General features: G+C 47.6%; 1 protein-coding gene across 4 annotated transcripts in view; it reads left to right on the top strand.

The window, feature by feature from the left end:
• Window positions 1–25,849, top strand: part of MACROH2A1 (macroH2A.1 histone) — a 65,002-nt gene extending 39,153 nt beyond the window's left edge. For 2 of the 4 annotated variants that reach the window (XM_004042535.5, XM_019027581.4), the window contains exons 6-9: window positions 9,295–9,385; window positions 14,150–14,239; window positions 16,788–16,962; window positions 25,091–25,849. In XM_004042535.5, coding sequence (XP_004042583.1) covers window positions 9,295–9,385; window positions 14,150–14,239; window positions 16,788–16,962; window positions 25,091–25,256 — 522 coding nt within the window. In that variant the 3' untranslated portion in view covers window positions 25,257–25,849. Of the gene's footprint in view, window positions 1–7,164; window positions 7,265–9,294; window positions 9,386–14,149; window positions 14,240–16,787; window positions 16,963–25,090 lie in introns of all 4 variants that reach the window. The other 2 variants (XM_019027580.4, XM_004042534.5) reach the window with 1 other exon arrangement.
• Window positions 25,850–26,104: the final 255 nt, after the last annotated feature.

Raw genomic sequence — 26,104 nt, 5'->3', positions numbered from 1 at the left:
TGTGGGATAAACTGGTCATCAGATAGCACCAGCCAGGGAACCAGGCAGAAGTCAAGCCTTGGTGGTGGAAGGTGAACAACCTAGCCGGCAGCCTGCTTGTCCTGGGGGGCACTAACGGTAGAGCCTCAGGTCTGATTCAGGGCTCTACAGGGGATTGTTTTCAGACTGTACTGATGGGTGCACTGGGTTTCTTCACTGAACCACCAGATGACTCTTCCAGCTAATTGTTTGTTTGTTTTAACCATGGGCAATATATTTTCAGCCGCCCCAGTGATGCAACTTTGCCAGGACGCCATGGTTTTGTAAAAGACAATTCACTTTTATTGAAAATAAAAATGATGCAAAGGCTTTTAAGACCTGAGAATGAGAGTTAACTAATATTTCTTTATTGACATCAAAAAGGGGTGGGAAGAAAGAATTAAACTCTTCTTAATTTTTTAATCCTATACTTAAAAAATTAAAGGAATGAATTTGACCTTCCAAGTTAATCTGTGTTTAGTTTGAGTGTGGTAACAAACTTGGATCTGAAGCTGCATCATTTTTAAACCCTCACTGTCAATTTCTTTTGCATCACAGTGACACGGTTCCCTCGCTCACGTCATTGCAAGTTCTCCTCCTACCCCTTTCCCTCTTTCTGTCACTAATTGCACTCTCTCTCATGATGCAATTCCTGTGGTGGACTCTGTGTTCCAGAAAATAACCATTACTGTTTACATTTTTAACCATTCTTTGTATTTTGTATGCATTTTTCAAAAGAAAAAGTAGCACTAGTTGTCATCTTAAGGTCTGGGGATTTGAAAGGTTTTGTTTAAAATATTTTTTGTTCCTTTAAAAATTTCGACTCAGCAGTGAAGACAACTGCCTGGGTCTACTTTCACCCCTGTAACGTATTCCTTGGGTAATGTATTGAAAGTTAACGTGACCCATCCACATTACTTCCGTTTGAAATACAGAGCAGTTCAGCCCTTGGGGTCACCTTCTCCCTCTTTTCCCCACTCTGCCCTTAGGCACTCCCACCCTGGCCTCTCCCCTGCCTATGTTCTTGTTACCTCCTACCAGGCACTCCAAAGGCAGCCTCAGATCAGAATTCCTCATACCTCCCTTGCTGGATGAACTAAAATATTTCCAAAGTAGCAGCAAATATGGCTGTAAAAATGTCCATGCAAAATGCAGATGCCCTTCTTGTTGCTGTGATCTTCTGAAAGAAATGGGATCACGGCCTCCTCTGGGCTCTGTTTGTTAGTTAGCCCTGGAGGGGAGGCGGCAAACACCACAGACATCTTGCTAGCTTCTCCCAAGAGCCAGGAACATGTCAGCTCTCGGCAACTCAACTCTTCCTTTTCAGATACATCTGGTCTCAGGGCCAGGCGTCACACGAATAAAAATAAAGTACAGTAGAGTAAAATTTTGGCTAATAATGACTGTTCCCTACTCAGAGTTGGTAGGGTGAGGATACAAAAAACCATAGAAAAGTATTGATACTCTATAATAAATTACAAACATATCATTTAATGTTATTTTAAAAAATGGAGAATGAAAGCAGTGAGCTTAGCTTAACAGTGAAATTAATGTGCTTATCTTGACTTTTGGAAGGAAAATTTGAAAGGAATGGTTAAGCTGCCACCCAGTATAAAATGGTCAGCCATAAGAGGGGCTGAATGTAGACCCAGACAGACCACCTAGCCTTCTTTCCCATATCACCCCCTTTTTAGTGGTGAAAACAAAACACCAGGCTACCAAGAAACTGCCCTTCCTGTTTAATGTGCTTGCGACTTTATGATCCAAGATTCACATATCCAGGAAGAGGTACCCAAAAATCTAGTGCTGCAGACACTGTTTAGCAGAATAAACTCCATGTTTCCAAAATAAAGCAGCATCTTAAGTCAGCCTAAGCACCAGTGTTAGAAACTAGGGTTCCAACTGCCCTTTCTGGAATCCTACACCCCTGCAGCATGAGATGGAGTGAGCATTGATACATTAGAGCATTATTTTGAAGCATTACTTTCTGGCTTTTTATTGGCTATTACTGTCAGGTGAAAATCATGGCATATAGTTTAAAAAAGGCAAAAATCATGAAACTAACACACAGTTTTTACAAAAAGCACATTTAAAATATTATAGACATTAATTTTGACTTGGATTTTAGGAAATGTTTCAAAAGGGGTACTTTAGAATGGTGACTATATGGTACCCTGTGTCCTATGAATCTCATTTTTCTATCTGTGACATTGAAACCAGTGCTTGAAGATTGCAAGCAAGCTGGGGTGGAGAAAGGTGATATTGTGCATGCTACAGCCCTGTAAGGCATGGTTGCTAAGCTACTCAGGAAGCATGGCCCAGCTTAGGAGCCTGACCATTGATGTTAATGATGTATTTCACATACTGAAGTCTCAGGAGTCATCATAGCCATTACTCTCTGATTTTGCCCAATGTTCACACACATTGTTGAATTGTTTTAAAAAAATCAGTGCTGTGAATCTGAGTCAACTAAATGCTTTTGCTTTGTGTTCAGCCAAGATTTGCAGCCTTTTTTCAGAGGTTTTAAAATTTTCAGAAAAAACATTTCTAATGTGTCTAATGTGTCAGTGGTAACACTGACTTAATGGTAAATGGTAAATGATTTAAGTTTCCTTGTCAGAGTCAGTATTATTTGAAGGAGTTAGGAAGGCAGTCTGAGGCTGTGATGAGTCTCCTTACCTCCCAAATGATCAAGATGGCAACCCCAGCTCGCAAGCCATTCAAGGTGGGCATAACGTACCATGGGTTTTCTCCCTTTGATCCACATACCCTTCTCCTGGGAGCTGGAAGAACTGTGAGGAGAAAGGGAGCTCTTGAAGTTGAAGCATCAGTGACAGAGAAAAACCATTCACCCCTTCCCCCCACTGTGGCTGAGGACTGGCTTCTGAGACAGTTTAGGAAACTGACAAAGCCATGAAGGAATGGCTCAGCTATCGACCATCTGGACATCCAGCAGTATCTGTCCATGTCCTTATCTTTGTGGGGCTCTTTCTAGCTGGACACACTAGATTCTGCTGCCCGGCCCAAGGCCTCTGGAGAAATCCAGCTTGGGCATGCATGCATGCAGGGAGAGCCACACAGCACAGCTGTGAGGGCAGGAGCCAGCCCTGGAGTGTGCCCCAGGGAAGACACAGCTCTCAGGAGGAGACTGGAAAGGGTCCTATGGAAGACATTGCCCTTCCCATTCCCCTCGTTGAAGTGAACTTTGGGGACAGGAAAATAACTGCATTTTAGGTGGTCAGCCAGGCTTCCTTCCTTATCTGTTATGAGAAAATGAGAGACACCAAAATCTGACAGTTACAGGCTAGATTTAACATACTACTCAGGCACTATCTTTAACAGTCACTTTCATTAACTAAAATTGGGTTTCTAATCATATTTTTTTAAAAGAACCAAGAAGGAATGTACTATTTCCTGTAGCCAAGTAGGTCAGGTCAGGCAGTCTGCATGTCCATCCAGACACTCCTTCCCTGTCGTCATCGACAGACCGCCTCCTGCCCTGCCCTAAATGGTGGGGGCCAGCCTCCCATCCAGGCGAGGACAGCTTGGCTCTGAGCCACCTCAGATACAAGCCAGGCCCAGGGCTCAATTTCTGAGCTCTGGCATTTCCATTAACCATGCCTTAAAGGAAAGCAGGCAGGGGCAGTCATTTTAACTGAGTTATATCTGAGGACGTTTGATGTTCAGTTCTAACTCTACATGCCCAGGGGAACCCCAGCACTGGCTTAGGCACTGTGCAGCACTCAGGGTTAGGGGGCCACACCCACTCTTGCCTTCAAAGAGATTATACTCTGATGAGCATATACCATGAGTAAAGAACAAGGGTTTCCACGGACATCCTCACCACAGGGAAGACTCGGGTACTGCTTGTATCAGAAGCTGGCCCAGCAGAGCCAGTGAGGTTAGGATTATCGGATCCCAGTGCTGGAAGGGATCTTGAAGGTCCCTTGGCTACGACCCTTTCTGCCAACTGCGCAGCCACGTGGGGACCCCCTTCTGCTCTATAACTGGCAGTGCCCTATGATTACTTTCCTCAGTGGCTAACAGTCTTCATAGCTGCTTTAAATTCCTCATGCTGTGGTTTAAAACTTAGTTTTCCATCTTTCCTGACGACAGTACAAAGAAGCAGTCACCTTATTCAAATTCTGAAACCATTAATGATCCTTATTCCGCCCAGAAAATCAGACTAATTTTGGGAATTTTTACAGTTCCCAGAAATCTGATTTCCTAACCCACAAGGACCACTTCTCTGCCATGTACTTCAGATGGACACACACCCCTCTGGCTGATAAACCCCACTGGATCTGACCCTGGCTGGTGGGAGGGGACCCTGGGGCCTCCTAGGACTGGACCTCTGTCTTGGCTCTATCTCGCTTATTCATTTGTGACTGGACAGTGGGAGCCTGTCCAGACACATGTGTACCTGGTCCATTTGCACGCTATGCTCATGGGCTTTCTTCTGTATAGTGGAGCTACTGTCTTCGTTCATGATCATCTCACTGTCAGCTTCTGCCCACTGGCCCACCTGCCAAGCTGATTACCCATTTGTCCTTCCAAAGTACTTGAATTAATTTGTCTTCTCCCCTTCCCATTCTCTTCCCCTGATACACACATCCCAAGCACACACTTTCTAGTCAAGATTGTTTAAAAATACATATTTGTACACATTTTAGAGCAACAAAACTTTCGTGGCTCAGCCACATACCCTGAGGACTTCTGCTGAGCCCCAGTGCATAGCAGAGCATAGTTGGAAAATCACAGCTCTAGCCTCATCCACAGATGTGAAGAGTGAAACAGCACTTGGTTGGCAGGAAATCCTCAATGCTGAGTAGTAGTGGCTCCCTGAGGTACTGTAGTCTGCACTTCCAAGAGTGGGGATGCCTCTGGTCAGAAGGGAAGGTAGTGAGTCCAAAGGAAGCTGAGAATTCTCCATGAGCTTGAGTTCTGTTCGCAGCTGCTCCCTTCCTTCAGCAAATCCAAGTTTCCCCCAGAGAATCCCATTCCCCTGGACAAAGCAGGTGGTTCTCCCGCGAAGAGAGTCAGATACAGGCCACTGAGGGGGTCTTCCTGGCTAGCTGAAGCAGAGCCCGCCAAAATAGCTTCTTTTCCAATGAAACATTTCTGAATATAACACCAGAAGCATCTATACAATTGGAAAAAATTGCGTGAATTTTAAGGATTGAACATGTATTGTTTTAAACATAGGAATTTATAGGTGCCTTAAAAGCATACACATCCACATTATACTGAGTAGATCAAGTCTTTTTCTCCTTTGCCTGCCTTCCTCACCAACCTCCTGCCTCTTCACACTGTGTGGGGTGTGTTTTGGTGGTGTGTGGTGGGGAGTATTGGCTTAATTTGAGTTTTTGTAAATAGCATTTGCTTGGAGCCAAATGCAGAACTAAATAATAGAGTAAAATCCTTTGCCTTGTTCTAAATCCTGAGAGTTCACTTGCCTTACCCTAAGGCCCCCCACTCTGTGCCCACCCACACCCCTACTCCCCAGTGGCAGCAGTCAGGCCCCAGCTCCCATGCTGTCTCTTTTCTGTGCCTCTGTCCTGGTGGCAGGGCTCTGAGCTGCTGAGAGCTTCGCTTTGTGAGATCACCCCCATGGCTTCCTTCAGCTTCAATGGTGTGGGTGGCCTCTAAATCACTCTATAGTGCGAGGAGCAATAACCCAGAAAGTCCATATGAATAGTACTTGGTCCTCTTCTCTGAGTCTTTAACCAAAAATGAAGTCCACTGCCCTGGCCAGAATTCTTCCTTGGCTGTTTGACAAAACTTAATTCCACAACTGTTTCCTCCCAGAGGATGACTCTTAGTGTAAGCACATCCCTCTTTGAGAATCTGACTGTTTCTGGGAATCAAAAATGTGGGTTTATATTTCCGATACTTCTGGAGTGCCAGGTTGTTTGGTTTTGTTTTCAACAAAATGTTTGGCCCTAGAAATGCAGCAACTTGCTCTGTTGCCAGGAGCTTCCCTGCCAAGTGTCTTGTGCACAGCCCTCTCCTGGGTGAGCACCTGGACAAAGCCTCATGCCCTGGTAAACCCTGCAGACTGCAGCCACTATTCTGGCCTAGGTCATAGTCTTGAGCACCAGCTCTGCTAGGGCTACTCAGGCATTGCACTTGTCTGCAGGTGTTAGGAATTTATGTTACTGAAGAGTGAGCAATGTCGTTGTGAGAGCATGTGCAAGAGCAAGCTTTCCTGCAATACCTAAAGAAAAGCAAGGGGAATAGTAGGACCTGGGACAGCAGTCCTAGGCCCATTAATTCCCCTTGCGCCTCTGACAGAATTTCGAACTCAGGATTCTTCGAATACTCAGATGCCAGGGTTGCCATTGTAACAGAATAACAGTGGCTGGGGGACACCCATTCAGTGGCTCTTCAGAAAGAACAAATTCACTGGGTGGATATAACACTTAAGGAAAATGCTCAATAAGCCACCCATTGAGTCTCAGAGCAACCTGACCAACAAGGTGAAAACCATTTAAAAGACACATTGTCTTGCTGGAGAACCTTCCTCCCCTGGGTTTCACCATGGAACTTCAGCATTACATGACTAATGGGCACGTAAATTAGATGTTACTAAGCAAGAGACTATTCTCACTTTTTGCCACCCTGAGCAGGGCAGGGAAGCCAGCCAGCAGTCACAGTGATGGGGACAGCCTTAAAGGCCCATAGTCACTTGGAAGACAATGGCAGAGCCCTTAGGGGTTTGCCCAAGCCAGGTAGGATGTTAGCACCAGCCTAGCGCTCAAGGATGAGGACAGTCACATCCACCAGCCCCCAACCCTCAGCAATGAGTACTCATTCTAGGTCCTGATAGCTGCCTTACTTTGGCCCCCAGATCACAAGTCCCTTTAAAGGAAAGCTGACCTCCTCGTCCACTGTGGCTTGTGCTTCCTTTTGTCCCAGCTGCCACCCACGGGCTCTGAACATTCATCCTAGTTTGCTTGCTCCCGCATCCCGAGCAGCATTTGAGTCTTATGTTTGAAATGGGTTCATTTGAGCCAGCAACTCCCTGCTTCCCTTTTGTGCCTCGTGCACTTGGAGTGTCCACTGTCCTTTACCTGTATCCCAAGGCTCCTTCTCTGAGACTTCCCAGCTCTCCTGTTATTTCCCACCTCATGCTTTTCTTTGCAGCTGAACCTTATTCACAGTGAAATCAGTAATTTAGCCGGCTTTGAGGTGGAGGCCATAATCAATCCTACCAATGCTGACATTGACCTTAAAGATGACCTAGGTAATTGGGGACGGGGTTCGGCACCACCAGCTGTCAGATGAAAAGTTATGGAACCCAGAATTTAGGCATTTCATCTTCCCAGACTTTATTACAGTGGTCAAGCCAAATTTCCAAATCCAAGATTGATATTTGAGTGTAGACACTGAATATCAACTTACTCCAGGCCATTCCAAGTGTAAACGGTCTGTTTCATTAAGTGTGATTGGCTACTCTCTCCTCAATTGCAAATATATTGCCATCTGAATTCTCTTCCATAATGATCAAACTGACTGCTGGTTACTTGGGGAGGGATTTTTAAACGTGTTGGTTTTTGTTTGTTTTTTTGTTTTTACTTTAGAACTGAAAAATCTCAGGTAACTACAAAATGATAGTTTCTCCATTTAAACCTTAATTAGAAATGACAAAGCTTGAAAGAGAAGACAAGCCACATCAGTATGCTATTAAGCTGTCTTTAGTCCACAATTTACTACCATCACTTCAACTTTTTTTTAGAACTGAAAACAGTATATGACTGAATGCCACCTTCATGAATTATTTGGCTAGAGGATGGTATTAAACAGAAGGGCAATATCTCCAAGTGAGTTCTTATGGAGGAAAACTGCCCCAGAGCCATGGTGTCTCCCTGTTCAAGATGGCAGATGGTTCAGGGCAGACTGAGAGGTGCCCCTCAAGTGTCCTGCCTCTATGGCTTTATCTTTGCATATGTGGCACTGTCAGCTCAATGGCACGACAGGGCTGCTCTGCTGCTCTTCGATGTAGAGGCTTGCCAGGGGAAATAGGCACACAGATGCAGCCTCCTTCCTAACCCTCAACTGCAATCTATTTTGTATCCCTTGAGCTCTCAGCTTCTGCTGTTTTTGTCAGATAGCAGACTTCCTTACTGGGAGATACACTCATTCCATGGGCCCAGGCCTGACCCACACGAACTGGGTGCAACAGTGGGCTGAAAACATGAGGACTGGACTCAAGAGTGTCCAGCTTGAACTTGTTTTCCAACTGCCTTATACAGATACTTAAAAAAAAAAAAAAAGGCCACAAGCTAGAAAAAGCAAGGATTCTATCCAAAGCACATTTTATACTAAAATACAAAGGCCAGGTGCAGTGGCTCACACCTGTAACTCCAGCGTTTTGGGAGGCTGAGGCAGGAGGATTGAGTGAGGCCAGGAGTTGGAGACCAACCTGGGCAAGATAGTGAGACCTCATCTCTACAAAAAATAAAAAACTTAGCTGGGCTTGGTGACACGTGCCTGTAGTCTCAGCTACTCAGGAGGCTGAGGCAGGAGGATTGCTTGAGCCCAGGAGTTCGAAGCTGCAGTGAGCTATGATTGTGCCACTGCACTCCAGCCTAGGCAACAGCAAGATCCTATCTGTAAAAAAAAAAAAAAAAAAAAAAAAATTAAACCATAAAAATAAGATAGGCTAGAGTAAGAGATGGGCCTGGAAAAATATTGATAGAGATCGGCCCATATGTTGAGGGGAAAAAATAAAGGCAGTCCTCTACATATATCAATACTGTTCTCTGGGTTTTCAAGAGAAATCCCTTGAAGGTAGACAAAATGGTAAATGTCACAAGAATAAAAATCAAAGCCTGCAAGTTGACTGCTGCAGACAGAATGGAGAAACTTGTTGTTTTGGTTGGCCTGATGGTCCACTTTTTTTTTTTTTTTAAAAACAGATGCCATGTTTTAGTAGCCTTCTCAGTGGGATGCCAGCTTTATAGGCTTTTGCAAAGTGAAACGGGGCATTCATTTTATTTCTTTTAACCTTTGGAAGTGATCTCATGTGTGTGTTTCTCTTTTTTTGGACTTGTCATTCAAATGTTTAATTTAAACATGTCACATTTGATATTCCTCCTCCTCCTGTCCTCACCCCCATCCACATGTGCGCACACTGCGTGGACTGATTGCCCCTTGGGCTCATATGTTGGAATCGACCAGGTAGGCCAGCCCTGCCATTGGGGCATTAGTAAATGTGCCTGTGCGTGGGTCTCGGTCCAACACAGTTGATATACATTTGTTTACCTGTTATAGTTGCAAGTTGTACAGGCTGACATTGCCTCGATCGACAGTGATGCTGTCGTTCACCCGACAAACACTGACTTCTACATCGGTGGTGAAGTAGGTAATGCCTAGCCGGGTGCTGCCGAGTGTGTGTGTGCATGGTCAGTCGGCCGCTGCAGACAGCTTGATCCTTTGACAGCTATGCAGGGCTGCATTCATTTCACACTTCCAGCTGTCCTGACCCTGTCTCCTGTCCCTGGGTTGTGAACCTGAGTAATAAAGCTAGCTGTCAGCCAGGATGTCATGCATCCTGGCTGATGCAGCTCACAAATGGACATTTCTGGTTTGAAAACTGGTTCAGCAGAATCGTTTCTTCACCTGCCCCACAAGGCACAGCTTTGTTGGAGACTGGGTTCACAGATGATTTCAGCTGCAGGAACAATACAGTCACATGGACCGAGTGACATCCAAGACCACCTCCATGCACTCTGAAGAGCAGACAGACACATATGCCTGTGCACAGGTCACCACCCCCACCCCCCTGACCCCCGCCAATCTGTCTCCATGTCAGAAGCACACTTGTTCCTGAAAATGGCCTTAAAGCCTCAGGTGCACAAGGAGGACCCTTTCCAAATGCTTGCCCACACTTAGGGTTCTCAGACTTCAGGTGCATGAAAATCACCTCAATCTGACATGGTATCCTTAGACCACTCATGAGAAACATCATCCTAGACCCAGAAAGTACCTTCCTTTCCCTTGGCAGCTGATAAGGCATTGTTGGTTGATTCCTGGTGTGCTAAATAGCTGAGGGTGGCCAAGAAAGAGGGCACTTGAGATGCCATATCCTGAGGCTGCAGATTCCTGGCAGGAGTATAAAATAGTGTCCTGCTTTAAGAACACACTGAGGGGCCTGAGGAGGAGGCACCCATGTGTGATAGAAAAAAAGCACAGCTTTAGAGCTAGGTGGAAGGAACTGGAATCCTACTGTCACCATTTACTGATCATGGGGCCTGGTCAAGTCACTTAACTCCTCAGTGCTTCAGGTTCCCTATCTATTAAGTAATGGTAATGATGGGAATTACATTAAATGTAAGCAGAGCACCTTGTTTTGTAAAGCCTGGCTCATGATTGGTGCCTGCTGTAAGGTATCACTCATGTGTATATATAATTTTTATAGTAAATGTGCTGGTCCTGAGAGCAGCCCTCTGAGTGTGGATTCAAATACCAGCTTCCAAAGAGAATGGTTACATTTCCAGTCAGCAGACAGTGAAGTCATCTGGAAGGATGAGGAGATCAGGATTTTCACAAGGGTCCTGGATGCTAGATGTGCAGTAGCTCACAATCTCTGGCTGCCTGGCTCTGCTTGGCATCACTAGCAAAGACTGCTGTTCAGTCTTCCCCAGCCACTGCAATTTGGACTAATCACTCTCCTGGGCACTTTGGATTTTGGACATGGATGGGAAGACAAACTGGATGGAAAGTCAGAATTTGCCAAGTCTGCCAGGCCAAAATGAAATCGGGCTGTAAGCAGTTAAACTCCCCTTTCACAAGACTTTGGAGGAGTTAAAGAGCTCCAAAGTCAGGCAGCTTAAGGGAAAGATGCTTCCTTTTTAAACCAAATGAAAATTTGATAGAAGGGAAGTACTTATTTAGAGAAAAATAAATGAACAGCTAAGGGCTTGTCTTTGGCATAGCTGGGAGTGACTAAGGCCTGGGTTCATCCTGCCATTCAGGACATTTGGTGAAATGGGAATTATGAAACTTTCCAGGCAAAAGTATCTTACCCAGGTCCAGGGAGAGGAGAAAGTTGGCCTGCCTGCTGCAGCCTGAGGAAGGCCGTGCCCAGCAGGATTAGCCATGCCAGGAGGCAGAGTTGCAGCTTTGAGATAGGGCTGAAGCCTTGGGGAAGTAACAGGCAGACCCAGCTGTGCCACCCAGAAGAGCCCAGTCCTTCCTGAATTGTGACTGGAATGGGTCTCTTTAGAATAAGGATGGTGCTAATGCTTTTCCTCTGACATGTTCACCTACAACCCATTGATAGGCACAGGGTGGGGAATTATTAGCTTCCAAGCCACAGGAGCAATCTGGGCCCAGGACCCTGGCACACATCACTCACCGACACTGTAACACCTGCAGAAATCCTCAGCAGGTTCAGACACCCCAACTGGCCAAGGCAGAAAGACTGCCAGGTCAGAACCCAGTCTTCCAAAGCCCTTCAGGGCTTTTCTGCCCAGCGGACCAGTCCAAACCAGTATTGACCCCAGATATCTTTTACAATCCCAATGATAAACCAGATTCCTACATGGCCTCAATTGGTTCCAGCTCCCACTTTGATGTGTGAGAGGAGAAAAGAGGAAGCTAGTAATCACTCCATTTCTCATATTTGGTGTGAAGTCCTGAGACTGCTGGAAGAAGGAATCCGAGTGCAGGAATGCTTAGCCCCAGTGATTAACTTTTACCCATCAAAAGTTCTTTCTAACAGTGAAATAGACCACAGGCCTAGCCTGACATTTGTCCAAGCCTAAATTTTCGCTTAGGCTGTTTTGAACACTGATACTTATGCCTGCTTTCTAAGCATGAAATAATGTCCTTGTTCTCATGGGAGTAACACATGTTTATGCTTGGGGGCAAATAAGCCAATTGCTTTATGATTAACCCTGAAGTTAAGCCTAAAAAGCAAGAGTCTTACAATAAGAGTGTTGACAATATGGTTGAAAATGGGCCTGTTTCTTGTTAAAAAGTACACGTGTGTCTACATGAACATGTGCATACATATGTGTGTGTAGGAGTCAAGTCCTGACTGGGTTGATTGCCTGCAATCTAGGGTTCAGTTTTTAAGTTTGGGAAATGCATTTAAGTGTATTTTAACTTGGAAATTTCACTTTTAATTAAAGCAATATTTATAAGTAAAAATTTTAAACACTCTTCCTAAGATAAAACACCTTTAATTATAAATCAGCCCATTTTCTTAAATATTTTAGAAAGGAGTTGGTAATCATGATAAAGTAAAAACATTATTTTACCTTTCAAATTTCTCAGTTCTCACCAAAGAGTTAATCTGATAAAGACTGAGAACGCTAACTAGTCCAGCCTCCAGCATTTTTGTTGCCCTGCCTCGAGCTGGAGAATGGGTTTAAGACAGAAGGCTAGACTGGGCCCCAGGGGCAGCAGTGTGTGGAATCCAGCTGGTTCAGGCTCCAGATTCCTTTTTCTCAGCTGCAGGGATAGTTTAGGTGAACCTGTATTGGGGTCTCACTCGCCTGGGTTGCATCCACTTTGTAGTGGTGGAGTTGGGCTCTAAGCCCCCGGCCTGCTTCCTCCAGTGCATGCCCCATTCAGCTGCCACCTCTGATGCTGACTTTACTAGAAACATGCAGCAGCAACAGGTGTGACATTCTCACTCTGCCATTTAAAGCCTGTGCTGCTTTCCAGGACAGGTAGAGGCAGGAGGGCAGTCTGAGATCATGAAGAGTAACACAAAATCCCACCTCAAGGATGCTAAGTTTGTACCACCCTCTCTCGGACACAGCTGAGAGCTCCCCTGGGCTATGGCTGCTGGTCATGTTCATCTGCACACCCCAGGTTTCCCACAGCGGGTGGGTACAGGCCCAGTCCTAGCCATTAGCCCGGTTCTTATTTGGGACAAAGCCCAGGCTATTTACTCTTCTTCCCAGACACCTCCCGGGGTTAGTTCACCCCTGCAGAACAAACATTCAAAGGAGGCAAGTTTCACTAAGATAATTAACCCTAGTCATCGCAGGGTGACTCCAAAGAGAATTTGGGCTGGTGCATTCCGATGCACCTTGACCGTCCCATACCAGAATTGTGCCAGGTGCACCTGGAATTTTCCAAGACAGATGTGAATCTTAAGGGGAGTATTTTGTCCTCTCGTGAGGAGAAGTACTTTAAAATGTGCAAAACTGAGGAATCAGAGCTTAAGGAAGACTCAGACCCCATTCTGGCCAAACTTGAAAGGCTGATCTTGTTGCTAACTTTCATTGCCACTTGCTATCCCACATGAGCATCAACCCAGAGTTCTCATAGGTGTTGGTGATCTTGTTTGGGAACTTGGTTTTCACAGCAGGAATTGATTACTTAGCAAGTACCCTAATTGAAGAAAACACATTGCTCCCAATCTCCATTGGCTTTTGTAAAAAATCTGGTCCTGAGCAGTTAGACATCCTCCTTTCCAAGCTTTTTATAGAATACAGATTAATCTTTAAGCTCTGCTTCTGATGTTGCCCTTCTTTACTGAAAACAATTCTGAATCATTAGTGTAATTAAGAAAATACCGTCTGAGGCCATTTTTATTTTGTATTTGCATATGACACCAAAGCTGCAAAACAGGAACTAAGCATGGTAACAATGCTGGTCCAAAGGTGGCCAGGTATGAACACTTCCTTCTAGGCCTGCTGCCAGGAGGAGAGCTGGCGTATTGATGGGAGCATTGTATGCTGCTGAAACCTCCTTACTTGGGGGTTCTCCCCAGAGACAGAGAAGAAAACCTAAGGCAGGCATTAGTCTTGGAAACCAGTACCAGCTAGTATCTCATGCCAATGAAAAGCATCCAGGACAAGCATGTTTGCAAAAAACAAGCATGTCCTGTCTCTTTCACATCTCTGGCACATCCATGATCACCCTGAGTCAGACCCAAATAAGGGGCAGCAGAGACAGCCAGATGAAGCAGCAATTTGAGGGTAGTAACTGGTGATGACAAAGCCCTTCTCAATTTTACTTTACTAACTTAGCCAAGGCTTAGTTCCTGTTTTGCAGCCTGATGGAAATTTAATAGATCATTTGAAGTATGTAATCACCTGACATGCTAAGTGTCTGTGTGTGCCAGAGACACAGAATGGCAACCTGACCCCACCCTGTCCTTGTCTAGGAAACACGCTGGAGAAGAAAGGTGGCAAGGAGTTTGTGGAAGCTGTCCTGGAACTCCGGAAAAAGAACGGGCCCTTGGAAGTAGCTGGAGGTGAGGTGGGAAAGCCACCGTGCTTATCTGGTTGTGGCACATGCAGTATTAGGAAAGCCATTTTGTGAGAGGGCTTAGAATTCAGAGGTGTGTGGCAGCACAGCCACATCTTCAAGATGGAGGCCAAGGACAGCCTGTAGCTTTACATCTTAGAGTTTCATCACATGCAGGTTGTCTGGGAAAATCACCTTTGCATTTTTTTTTATTACTTAAAATAGCTCCTATATGTTTGATGTCTAGATCACAAATTTTAAGAAATTATAGGAGCTGAGTTTGGTACATCTAAGAGCTGAGAGTGAGTGATACTGAGCCATCTGCAAAACTGCTGGTGAGAGATGCAAATTAAAAATCTTCAGCCATCTGTATGTGTAAGAGGAAACATATAAATACACATTTCTCATTTGCCAATTACACCTTCCCTGGTATAAGGGGAAGAAAACGACTTGGCATCTGATGTGGGGAGAATTATTGCTAAGACCTGGAGGCAGGGTACTTCTTACTGCTTCAGGCCTGAATTTAGGTGGTCATTTGGGGTGTGCAGGACAGAGCACTTCCTAAGGACCTGAGAGTCCAGTCAGTGGGGAGGCCCAGCTCCCCCACCAACTGTGTGAGGACAGATCACCCACTTCCTCACTTGGGGCTCTGGTTTTCTCTTCTTACAACCCAATTCCAATGCCTATTGTGTCTTTTAAATCCTCTGTTTTAAAAATGAATCTTAAGCTCTCTCGGAGGGTCCACCAGGCCTTGCCCCTCTATTCCCAGTGACAAATGACACCCCTTCCAGGCTAGTCTCAGGATCCAGTAGGATTCCCTTTGCTGATCTGTGCCTTTGACCTCTGCTCTGCCACTTCTGTTTTACCTGCAAGGGGCATGACATACAGGGTACTAATTATAAAGTTCTCCCAGGCAGTTCCACCAAAGTCCCACATTGTACAAGGGAAGGCATACACAGTTTTAACTACCTAGCCAGGGGCAGCTGGCCTTTCCCCAGGCCCTTTAAAACACCTGTATGACCAGCCTGTGGGTCCTTTCCCATCGGGGTTCCCGCTTGAGTCCTGCTGGTAGCCCTTGGCACAAGGCCTGGTAGGCAGCCTGGTGCTGCCATGTACCAAACTCTGCTGGGGAAACCTCAGCCACAGCAGATGCAAACCCATTAGGTATAGCATGGTTCAAGATATTTTTGCTTGTTTCAATAATACTTTTGTTCTTGATTTTAAGGGCTACTTTAGAAACTGCTTTAAAATATTTTTGAAAGTATAAAGAGGTGAATAAAACATACTCCTATTCCACTGTGCAAAGATAGTCACTGTTAATGTTTCTTTCCAGTCGTTTTCTATGCATAGTTTAGCCATGACTTCTCATGGGGACAAACCCACTGGTTTAATTCAACCCCCCAATGTCAGGTTTTTATAGGTCAGCCCAGAGTTCTCAAGCCCAGTCACAAAGCAGAGCCAGGACTCAAATTCACACCCTGTGACTGAGCTGTTTCTACTGTACCATGAGTACCATGAGACACTACCCACAAATCGCTCCTTCTCCAGTATCTATGACACGACCGTAACAAACCATACCCCTTGGACAGATATTCCTTAAAAAAAAAAAAAGTTTCAGAAATAGCCAACCAAATACAAAAAGTTTGGATGTTTTACTTTAGCAGTGGTGTGGAGACTCTAGTGTGCTCTTGTATAGAAGCGTAGCATGCAGCTAAACCCAGTGCCCTGGAAACCTTCTTTGCAGAGCATCTGTGGACAGGGGTTCTGGAACATGCTCTGGGAGACATGGTACTTTGTAGTTTGTGGCAGACCCCAGGCCTGTGTCCTTAGATCTGGCAAGGGAAAGGCAAGTCTTTGGTGGAGATGTATAGCTAGAAAGGGGCCCCTCTTCTAGGAAAAGAAAAACACAGTTCCTTAAAAACTAATCTAATTCTGCCACAAATAAACAGGATCCATTATTCACACAGTGAGGCCATCCTCAGCAGGGAGAAGACAATGGCAGAGTGGAGATGCTGGTCAGGTTGCTTAGCAGATCATTTAAAGCAGTTGCTTTCCTAGTAGCTTTGTCCTGAATTGGGTTTGGGAGATTTAGAGAATACATCATAGTAGAGACAAATACATCATATTGGTGTGCAAGTCGATAATTAGCACACCAGTCGACTTGAAGAAGAAGGGTTGGAAACTCAAAACAATTATTTTGAGGCTGCAAATGTTCTGACACGTTGAGTTGAGTTTGCGTTCAGTTGAGTTTTGATGGGTAAGGCTCTGCCTCTGGGAGAACCGTGTATGCTTTCTGAGAGTGGAGAGAGGCTTACTACGAACTTGGTCAAAATTCCTGGTGGTGACACATCATAATGCCAACTTTCCAAGGTTGTGGCTTGGCTCCAGCTCACGTTGGAATCACAACGCAGCAGACAACTGTGGAACTCCTCAGACACAGGTCATTGGAGGGCCCAGGAAGATATACCGTGGCAGGGGAGTGGGTCTGTGTTTGGCATCTTGTGCTTTGCAGTGAACCAGAGCTCACTGTTTCTGTTTCATCCCCGCACCACTAGCTGCTGTCAGCGCAGGCCATGGCCTGCCTGCCAAGTTTGTGATCCACTGTAATAGTCCTGTTTGGGGTGCAGACAAGTGTGAAGAACTTCTGGAAAAGACAGTGAAAAACTGCTTGGCCCTGGCTGATGATAAGAAGCTGAAATCCATTGCATTTCCATCCATCGGCAGCGGCAGGTAGGGGCACATGCTTGTTACGTATCGGTCGTGGGTGTGTCTCTCTGCGCACACATGGCCCATAATTGTGGTGCTCTCACTCTGTGCAAGGCCCACGGAGGCTGCCTTAACCAAGGAGACCAGAAGCACAACACAGGGAAGAATGCAGACATTAAATGATGGTGAGGGACAATTAGAGAGACCCAAATCCCAAGGATGATATAAAACTTCAGTTTTGATAGCAAATGTCATCACAGAAGGGGACCCCAGTGTGTACTGGGACCACAGAAATGGCACCTCAGAGAGTAAGTTTTGAGGGGGCACAGTGACTTGGGTGGAGAAGATCTGGAGGTGTGAATACAGGGATACAAATGAACAGCTTGGCTGTCTCAGAATAAGGCTATAGCTGTGTTATGGTCTGTCCCCCAAACCACAGTGTTCTTTGGATAAAGCCCTCTGCCCCTTTCCTTTCTACTCACAAGCATATTTCACCTCCTGAGAACCTGCATCTCTACCTGACTCACTGTCTTACTGCCCTAGGGTAACCCTGCTGGCCTGCTAATGAGGTAATGGGACCTGGTGGAACAGAATGGGGAATTACGTGAGATTTAAACAGGGCTGGGCCCTACTCCACTTCCTGTCCCAGAAAATCCCCAGGTAGACTCACCAAGGTCTTCACGACCAACACAGTTGCCCCTAAGACATACACATACCCGGAGGACCACCACAGGAGAAGTCTAGTTTTTCGACAGCTGATGATGCAGGTAGGGCTCAGGGCAACCCCCACAATACCTACCTGGTTGTACACCCCACACATGTCAGCACATAACCTATCAGGTTCCTGCCTGTTGGAGCAGCACTGCACTCTGGCTTAGGGGTCAGGCCTGGAGTTGCGTCCTGGCTTGGCCACTAACCCGGTGAGTGATGACATGTAAATTAACCCCCATTCTGAGAAGTTGGCATAATAATCCCCCCATGCAGTATCTCAGGGTTGCTCTAGAAATTAAAGGACCTCTTAGAAGTGTGTCCCATGATGCAGACGTGACGACCTGTCAGGGCAGAGCCACCTCTGAGATTGTGTCCCACTGCCCATTGCTAGGGTCCTCCCTACCAAGGGTCTAAGTCCAAGAGTCCAAGGCCTCTGGAAGGCTCGAGGTCTGCATTGGGCACTGAAGCAAAGAGAAACTGGCCTTTAGAGGCTGCAGCTGTTAACAACTTGCGCCCAAGAGGAGCCATAACCTGGGGTTCTGTATTGGCAGGTGGCTTGCTTTGGACAGAGTACCTGCCACTGCTCCTGGGGCTTCCCATCCCAGCTTGTGAGCCTTCTGGGGTCTCTGCCCATCAGCCCCTCCCAGCACCCAAGGAAGGCAGGGCTGTGCAGCACCAACTGCCTATGACCCTGCAGGCTGTCCCTTCTGGGCGAGCCTGAGCAACAGTCCTCAGAACCATGTCCTGAACTGACAGCTGCTCTCTGCAAAACACTTTCCTTCCAAACTTTCTAGAGGATAGAGAGTAGATTTTGCCATTTTCCGCTTAGGCAGGCCTCGTGATTTTGCCTCCTGCATGCTGCCATCACTGAGGTCCCACACCTCAAGTACTGGTGGCAGAACTAGTACAGAGTGGGCTTCCTGTCACTTGACATTCTGCCTAGTAAAAGGCCTTGTCCACAGGCAGATGGGCACTGCCACCATTCCCCAGGGCTTTCTATGGCCAAGGCCATGTGTGACTGGCAGGACCCACCAGTACCAGGCTCTGGGGAAAGATCTCCGGTTGCACCTGAACCTTCTCTGGAGCCTGTATCACTGCCCGCCACCCCCACTTCTCCCAGTCAAGGGCAAAACAGCAGAATGAGCATTTCCCCAGCAACCCCTCACCAGTTGTTGAGCTATGGGCAGGCTTGCCTCCCCCTTCCCTGGCCTCGCATCTCTGGGCTGTCTGGTCCTGGGGTTCTGTGAGTGAGGCCCCTCAGCTCTCCTATCCTGTGTGACCTTTGGTTAATCAGCCTCTCTGCCCTGGTCTGCCTTATCAGGAAGTGAGGCTATAGGGACTGCCCATCCTCACAAATGGTTCTGAGGCTCAGTTAATTAGTGCTTTCGATGCACTTTGATCTGCTCTGATGAAAGGTGCTTCCGCAGAGGGAGGCAATAGGAAACTTTATTGGAGGTAATAATTTCACACCCTTTCATATGGGTATTGGGAAATTTTTAATTGAAGCATAAAAGTAATTCTCATAAAAGAGCATCTGTTATTACAAACTTATTTACATTTTTCATGGAGTAAAAAGTAGGAATAAAAATAATCAATTGAAAGCTTGAAGAGGGGGAAATGCCGAAGGCAGCACATGTGTACAGCTACCCAGGCCACATCTGCCAGGCAGACCTCACCCCATAGAGCTGTGTAAACAGCTGCCCTCTCTTTCATGAGTAAAAAAAAAAATGGGATTACACCAGAGCCGGCCAGTAAATCACAGTGGGTTTTAGGAGGGGAAATAAAACTGTTTGTTTGTTGCATCCAGTGTCTCTGGCACGGAAGTAATGTTGGAATTAAAACAGTATAAAGGTAAGCATGTTGGGAAAGAGCCATTGGTAAAGGATCACTCTCTTAGCTGAGGCCCAGTGGCACAGCCTACATGGATGGAAGATGACCATAACCACACCTGTGTGATGGCTCCCTCCAGCCTGTGAGGCCCTCGCATCTGGACATCCTGTCCTCAGCCATTCTGGTCACGATATTTATGGATACCCCCACTCCCTCAGCTCTGTTTCACATTAGGGGTGACCCCTCTCCAGAGGGGTAGTACATAGAGAATACTAGTTTGGGGCTTTGATTAAACTTTCCTTAGACTTATAAGCTTAAAAGGAAAAGCTGGTTTATTTTTTTCAAGCTACTATTTATGGGTATGTGTTGAGCCCCAGGCGCGGTGCTAAACCCTTTATCTGCATTATCTCACAGCAACCCTACAAGGTGAGCAGCATTATTCCTTTCAAGGGCAAAGAAACTGAAGCATAGAGGGGTTAAGTAACTCATCTGAGGTCACTCAACTTGTACTTGGTAGAGTGAGAATTTGATCAGAAGCCCTTCGCTTCAGAGCTGTTAGGCTCATGGAACCCCTGCCTCCCATCTCCATTGGTCAGCCAGACCCCAGGTCCCACCTCCTCATCCCACCATAGGACTGCCCCCTGCCTGCGTACTCTCTGTGCATAAAACACTACCTGGGAACTCCCTGACCTGCCCAAGTATAGCCATTAGCCTCTTTCCCCTCCTAAGCATTGGCCTCAGAGGTGAGATAAAAGGACAGAAACTCAAGAGACCTTTGAATGGGGGAGAATTTTTCATTTACCCAAAGCCTGGGGGCCTGGAATGAGAGGCCACTTTGGGGCTGCCCCATCCCCTCTCTAGCTGCAGGGGGCACAGCTCAGGGGAGTGGTGGCCCCATCACCATCGCTTCTGAATGTTCTCCCTCCTGTATACCATTGCTCTCGGCTCAGGATCCTGATGACTTGGATCAAAGTGGCCTGTGGCTGGGGCAACTTCAACCTGGCAATTACTAAAAAATGGTAAAGGCCTAAGAGCAGCCCACAGCACAGTGCGAGGGGGACCTAATCTTAGCAGAAGAATGTCTACACCCTAAGTGACAGACAAAGAATACCAGAATCCACCTCTACTCCTCCCCAGCCGTCAAGGGCAAGCTCGCAATCTGTCTGCTCCAGAAAAATCTCCCTGGACTCCCAGGATACAGCCTCTCCTGCTGTGACTCTCTGAGGTCCCTAATGAGCTCCTAGCCTGGATTTGCTGCATACCTGCCTGGCCCCAGCCCTGGAAGGTGAGCTCACTGAGAGCAGGGGTGCTTAGTGAAGTCCCACTCAAGGAGAGGGCTGAGAAGAGCTGGGATGTGGTCCTTGGTGCACCTAGAGTCCCTGCGTGTCCAGACAGGACCGTGGGACAAGCATCCAATGCATACACCCCCCAGCCATTACTGAGGAGGCTGACCCAAGAGGGCATCTTGCACTGGCCCTCGGAAACTGAGGTCCAGGACTCTTGGGAAAGGCAAAGGGCATTACAGACACAACTGGAGTGAATTTAGGGAAAGCTCAGATGTCTCTTTAGTCTGCTTAAGGTCCTAGCCCTATGGTGTAGGAAACACTTGACTCCAGAGGAACTTAAGGAACATGCCATAAACACAACCCACAGGCCAGGTCAGGGGCTGAAGAGAGAGAGAGTGGAAACAACAAACAGTGCACTCATCTCCCAAACAGTGCACTCATCTCCCAGGTAGGGCTGATGGTGGCCGCAGTACTGGCAGCCTCATCATCACCACCATTGTCATCGCTGCACAGACCCCTGAAACACCTAATTTCTAGTGGAGGAAATTAATGCTTAGAGAGGTTAACACCCTGGCCCAAAGCAGCTGGGATTCAAACCCAATTCTGACTCTAGAGTGGAAGCCCTTAGTCCCTCTTGCTCTGCAACATCTGATCTGAAAGATAGGCAGCACAGCTGTAGTACAGAGTGGCTGGCACAGAGGCCAGGCCAGGCAGGAATGGCTATTCAGAGGGGCCGTGGTTATGCAAGTAGCAAGTGAACCCAGCTGAGAAGCCAAAGATGCAACACCAGTGGGCATGACTGCTCCTGAAAGCAGTCAGCACTGCGCTGGGGAGCCTCTGTGTAGCCCCTGCTGCTGCATGCCCACGGTCACGGCCAGCAGCTCTGTGGGGTCTGAGGCCAACATTGTTAGCACTGTGTAACTGCAAGGACAACAGCAGTCACCCAGTCACAGCTATCCCAGGGACGAGGGTGGAGGGGGCAGTTTTCTACTGCATGAGCCTTTTAAAAGACCCTTCAAAGCCACCTACTTTATAGACAGCTCCTCTTAACTGAAGACTCTCTGTGCCATGCCCCGGTGCTTTGCATTTTCTTGTCCCAGACTCTGATTCCATTTCACAGGATGGGGAAACAAGGCACCGAAGTGGGACCACAACTCAAATCCTGTGTGACTCCGGGAAATCCTGAGCTCTTAACCACTCTGCTTCTCTACCCTGGAGGGAGTAGGGCTGTCAGGCCACCCATGCCTCAGAGGCAGACCTGGGTCTGACCTGCCACCGCTGCCTCTGTCTGGAGGCTGCAGGGCTGTGTGTGGAGTGCTCTTGCAGGGCATTCACCTACACATTCCATTTTGCTACAAGCATTCTAACTGGCAGCAAGACATTTTGAGGCCCACCAGAAAACGTTAGGAAAGCCGTTACCTCCGCCATTCCTTCCTGGCAGCCTGCGCAGTCCAGAGCAGCCACAGTCCCATAGCAGGGTTTCTTCCAGAGCAGCCACAGTCCCATAGCAGGGTTTCTTCCTTAGGCTGTAGCTTCCTAGGACAGAGGGATGGATTTGTCAACAAAGCGTTGTCCTGGAAACAAATCCAGATTCATGTTCACCCACCAACAACCTTGAAGTGCTTGCAAGGCCAGGGACATTCCGGTGGAACCGTCTGCTCTCTATTAACGGGATGGTAGGCAGGTGTGGGCACTGCAAGTCTAAAACATTTGATACTGACCTCTCTCCCCCACTTGCAGATCCTCAACATCTGGGTCCACCCTGCCAGCTTGGATTATGAAGTCCATGCTGGCTATTTGTAGAACAGCAGTTCTCAAAAGCTGCTAGACCTGCTGAATCAAACTGTTGTGTTTTGACAAGCTCTCCAGAATTCTGATGCAGGCTAAAGCTTGAGAGCTATTGATGTAGAGGAATAGAAAAGAATATTTCCTCACTGAAAGTCACATACCCTTTTGTAAGGGTCCAAGGCAGAGGCAAGGAAAGCCCCAGGAGGGGTCTGTGTCAGAAAGCACTGGTCACAGGCAGGAGTGACTGGCACACTTTTGGTGTGTTCCAGGGAGACCCCTTGGGACCTCCCAGTCAGCATGGCATGGCATGGGCATGGGCCAGGCTACACTGTGCATCATACCACATCTCACCCAGCTTGTGTGGGATGTAGCTAACCGTTGGAGACAGCTGCCTGGGCATGCAGCCCGGCTGCAGCTACAGAAGCCCTGCCCCAGGGCTAGCTCAGCTAGGCAGACCATCAGGCCACCTGACAACTGCTGTTTGCAGTAGCTCCACAGGCCCTCAGCCCAGCCCAGCTCCCTGTGCACGTGTGAGGCTGAGACACGCAAGAGGGCACCTCACTGTAGGGACCTTGGAGCTGGCAGAGCATGGTCTTGGGATTCACATGCAAAATGCAACTTCTCACAGCTCCTCTCAGCACCCTGCAGCCCCCGTTGATCCAGGTCACATCCACAGACTGGGCTCTGCCTGCTCCAGAAGCCCTTGGCCCCTTGGCCCAAGTACAGGCTGCAACAGGACCAAGGAGTCCAGCCCACAGTTGGAAGCAGCCTGAGCTGCTGGAAAGATGCCCCCCAAAAATGGAAGATTGAGTTTTTATCTCCTCAAGCAATTCTCAACGTGGCTCATTCCAGATAACCTGTCCTCTGTGCTCCTTGACTCCTGTGAATATAGTCAGGGCAGCTCCGCCTGGTGTGGGCCAAGATTTCAGATCTGCAAACAGCACTGGTGCCAGAGGAATGACCTGCCCACTCTCAGCAGAGCCCTTTTCTTTCACTATACATGCCACCCTCCATCCTGGCCCACCTATTAGTCTAGAATCACCAGGGTCTCCTGGGAGGAAGCTGCGCAGGTCTAACACCACTCTCGTGGCCAGAGCGGCTCTGGAGCTCTGACCCCTCTCATGGGAAGAGTTGTATGCACTGGCTGCTCTGTGGGTGTGCTCTGTGGCTGAGGAGCTGCCGCCTGTGTGTGAAGGAACCCTGGGTTGCCCCCCACTAATTGCCCGCAGGCTCCTTCACATAGGCTGGGGGCACATCTCCTGTCCTCTAAGAGTGAACTCCACTCCTGAGGCATCCAGAAGCTCCTAAGTCTCCACCAGCCGGGTGAAGCCGTGTGTGGTCAAAAGCAAGTCACAAGAGGGTTTCCCCTGTGGCTGTGAAATGCACTGTGCACTGTCAACAGTGGATCGCTGAGATGTTCCAGGGCCAAGCCAGGAGGTTCAGAGTGCACAGGCATGCAGTGAGTGAAGCTAGCAGTACTACAGTAGATACCCACCTTACACCTCTGGAAACCCCTCCACCTGGCAGCAGGTGCCTCATGTGAGGGAGAGCTCCAGCTGAAATAGGCGGGTTGGCCCAGCGCTTTGGACACCAACACGCCCACAGGCTCAGGCGGATCTGTGACTGTAGATCTGCCAATGAACAAAGAGCTACCCATGAGAGCTGGCCCCAGACTCACCCTCAGTATCCTTAACTGTAAAATGGGACCAGTAAGGGATGTGAATCCAGGGCCACTGGCTGTAAACCCAGGTTTTCACTAGACCAGGCAAGCTGCCCATCTCCTCCTGGGTCCCCTGGGCTACCCACATGCCATGCTGACCAGGAGCAGCCTGAGGCACACCACAGAGCAGTGAGGGCCAGTCTTGCCAGTCCTGATTTCACATTTTTAAGTCCAGAGCACCTACCTCCAAAAATTGCCACGACATTTATTTGAAGTGGAAATGTGTGTGGATTCAAACACATTTGGCTTAGAAACTTGGACGATAGACCTGAGTTGAAGAGCCCAGCTCCCTGCGTTCTGGCCTCTGGGGTGGTACCGCTGGTGTGTGTTAGAGGGTGGATTCCTGGGCGGTGGCCCCTGGTGTGAAGGGGTAACTCTTCTGTGTGGGTGTATAGAGGTCAGTGCCTTCCCAGAGAACCTGCAGCCATCCCCTGGGGCTGACATCAAGAGCCTGGCCTATGGCTCAGGCACTGTGCTAGTCAAAGGTATCATGGAAAAAGGATCAGGAGCTTACACTGTACTTCGGGGGCTTAATGCACACCACAAAACACTATTCTGTTTGCTGGCTACTGCCTTCTCTAAAAGCACATAGCACATCCTTCTGCAGGTGCCAGCTCTCTGCCCAGTTATCTGTCCCCCATCCCATCTTCTGGGCACTGGGCTTTCCCACACTGGTGTACAAGCAGACACGGGGCTCAACAGACACCGACCCAACACAAGGCAAGCTGCAGCACAGAGGGAGGTGGCCTGTAAGGTGGGGCAGGTCCTGCAGCCCCGTGGCATCCCAGTTGCTGAGTGCTTGTCTTCTCTTCTCCAGGAACGGTTTTCCAAAGCAGACAGCAGCTCAGCTGATTCTGAAGGCCATCTCCAGTTACTTCGTGTCCACAATGTCCTCTTCCATCAAAACGGTGTACTTCGTGCTTTTTGACAGCGAGAGTATAGGCATCTATGTGCAGGAAATGGCCAAGCTGGACGCCAACTAGGCTGAGCAACGACAGAACCAGCTGCACCATGTACCCCACCTTCAGTTTAAAAGAAAAAAAAAAATCCCCTTCACTCCTACTGGGAGGTGGGACCCCTTTCATTTTCAGTTTTGCTCATCTAGGGAAAATAAGGCTTTGGTTTCCAGTTTAATTGTTTTTGACCTTCTAAAATGTTTTTATGTTAGCACTGATAGTTGGCATTACTGTTGTTAAGCACTGTGTTCCAGACCGTGTCTGACTTAGTGTAACCTAGGAGATTTTATAGTTTTATTTTAATGAAACCCTGATTGACGCACAGCAGTGGGGAGAACAGCGTCTTTTACCTGTCACCGAAGCCAGGAAGCCCCGTTTGTAACCGTGTGTTGTGGTGCTTTATCGTACATCCAGTGGCGTTCTTTTTACTCTAATGTTCTTTTTGTTTCCCCCCTCAGAAGAATCACGAATTTGCAACAGACCTAATTTTTGGTTACTTTTTGTCTTATTGATGGATTTGAAAATGAAAGATTTAATAAGGCAAAGCAGAATCTGTTGTCCTTAATTATATTTGCAATTTGGAATTTGTGTGAGTTGATTTAGTAAAATGTTAAACCGTTGTTGTGACTGGTGCGTTTCAGTTATTGTGCCCGTGAGTCACAGGTCTTAAGTCGGCTTCTGCAGTCATAGGATGTGGGGGCAGGGCAGTCCATCCCCCTCAACCCCCACCCTGCTCCCACAACTCCTTGGATGCTCCACAGTGTTCACTGCAACCTGGGTGGGTGTGGGCCATCTGCTGGCCCCAGTGGTTTGTAGAGAGAATTTTTATAAAGTCTCACCTTTTGGTTCTGTGTGACCCTTGGGCCAGGGTGTTA

This window comes from Gorilla gorilla, chromosome 4 (assembly GCF_029281585.2).
Source record: "Gorilla gorilla gorilla isolate KB3781 chromosome 4, NHGRI_mGorGor1-v2.1_pri, whole genome shotgun sequence".
NCBI classification, from domain to species: domain Eukaryota; kingdom Metazoa; phylum Chordata; class Mammalia; order Primates; family Hominidae; genus Gorilla; species Gorilla gorilla.
The sequence above is the reverse complement of the archived record's forward strand: the minus strand, read 5'-3'. Positions and strand labels throughout refer to the sequence as shown.